Below are 1,589 nucleotides of genomic sequence, written 5' to 3' on the forward strand. Positions count from 1 at the left end.
GTGGCACGTCATTCAAGCGCAAGAGGTTAACTACTTGTGCTCGTAACTAATTGCGGACCATAACGAGTGGCCAAACCGTACGCAATAAATCGTCGCTTTCTTTTTGAACTCTGTATGGTATCACTGTAGATAGAAATTATTAAGAAGTAATAAATTTTATTAGTTGTTTTGCCCGGGTTATACTTAAAACTGAGAAAATTTTGAAACAAGTTATTCTCGACGTACGTGGCACGTCATTTCAACGCAAGAAGTTAGTAACTTATTCTCGTATTATCCTCTTAGAAAATCAAATTTTTCCCCGACGAGCCCCACGTTGAGACTCACGGCGTTAGTCCCTTCTTTTCGTTTGATCTCGCATTATCCTTCGGTTGCTCGTCGACACGTTCCTGCTTCGCATCCATTCGTTCCTCGTTCGTTACTTTTCGATGCGGTTTTTGAAAACGCGAAACACGCGGATCTGTTCTTCGTTCGTGAACGCTGAGAATGCGACACGTCTAATGGGAAGGAACGCGCGCCGCGTCGCTTTCAATTGAAACCTTATTGATACACCGAAGGCGAAGCCTTGAAATCGATCGATCGCTGCTTGGAGCTGATTTAATCGCTCACGGTCCAGCATATCCGTTCGAACGAGTATTTCCTGCTCGCGCGTTAGATCGTTGAGAAATAAATGCCAGATACGTGATGCCTGCGCCGTATCGGGAAGTTGCTCCGTTCAAAATTCATCGAGCTACTTCTCCTCCACTCGTTTGCCTCTTGCTAGAGATGGAATTTGTATTCGTATCGTGTTTTGTAAATTATTTAATCGAGACGAAAAAAACCTTCTCGTTCTCCTTGAACGTTTATCGGGGAAATATCGACTCGTTGTACTCGTTTACTGCTGGGCTTTAACGCGTGTACTTTCTTATTTAGCGCAGCGGTTCCCAACCTGTGATACGCGTGCCCCTTGAAAATAAAATAAAAAAAACGCAAAGAGACAAAGCTACAAAGTTTTGAGTTGCAAAGAGAGAAAGTTTTTGAGGGGTGGGTACCAAGAGAGAAGAAAGGTAGAGGAACCGTTGATTCCTAGTGGTGAAGATTCATCTTTTCGACGAGAAAACAAAATGGACGTCGTCTCAATTGCTCGACATTATTACCCCATGCACGACAGACTGGAATCAAATTTGTCTTCAGTCTGTCGTACTACAGGTGGTTGTTCGATACAATACTTTGTTGATCAAAAAAAAAAAAAAAAAAAAACTATCATCACTACTAAGAGCAAATGAATGTCACGATGAAAAATTGTTGTTCCAGGGGTTTCGGGAAGCAGGGGTACCAGTGTCAAGGTAAGAACGTCTGGATCGTTCGCTCTCGTTCAAGTAGAGTCCGCCTCTCCCGGATGAATTCTTTGGTTCCATTTCGCTGCTTATATTTCAGTCTGCAGTTTCGTCGTTCATAAACGATGTCACGAGTACGTGACCTTCACGTGCCCCGGCGCCGACAAAGGAGCTGACTCGGACGTGAGTATCGATCAAACGCATATCTCGTACACACTCTTCTTTTTTTTTCTTTTTTTTTTTTTTTTTTTTTTTTTTTTTTTTTTTTTTTTTTTT

The 1,589-nt window shown here is 42.3% G+C and overlaps 1 protein-coding gene across 1 annotated transcript in view; it reads left to right on the plus strand.

Moving 5' to 3' along the window:
- LOC122530790 (protein kinase C, brain isozyme) overlaps positions 1–1,589 on the plus strand; it is a 32,834-nt gene that overhangs the window by 13,759 nt on the left and 17,486 nt on the right. The window contains exons 2-3 of the mRNA XM_043658089.1: positions 1,291–1,322; positions 1,414–1,496. Of these exons, the coding sequence (XP_043514024.1) occupies positions 1,291–1,322; positions 1,414–1,496 (115 nt within the window). The remainder of the gene's footprint in view (positions 1–1,290; positions 1,323–1,413; positions 1,497–1,589) is intronic.

The sequence above is a fragment of the Frieseomelitta varia genome, unplaced genomic scaffold (genome assembly GCF_011392965.1).
Source record: "Frieseomelitta varia isolate USP_RPSP 00005682 unplaced genomic scaffold, Fvar_1.2 scaffold_353, whole genome shotgun sequence".
In the NCBI taxonomy this organism is placed as follows: Eukaryota; Metazoa; Arthropoda; class Insecta; order Hymenoptera; family Apidae; genus Frieseomelitta; species Frieseomelitta varia.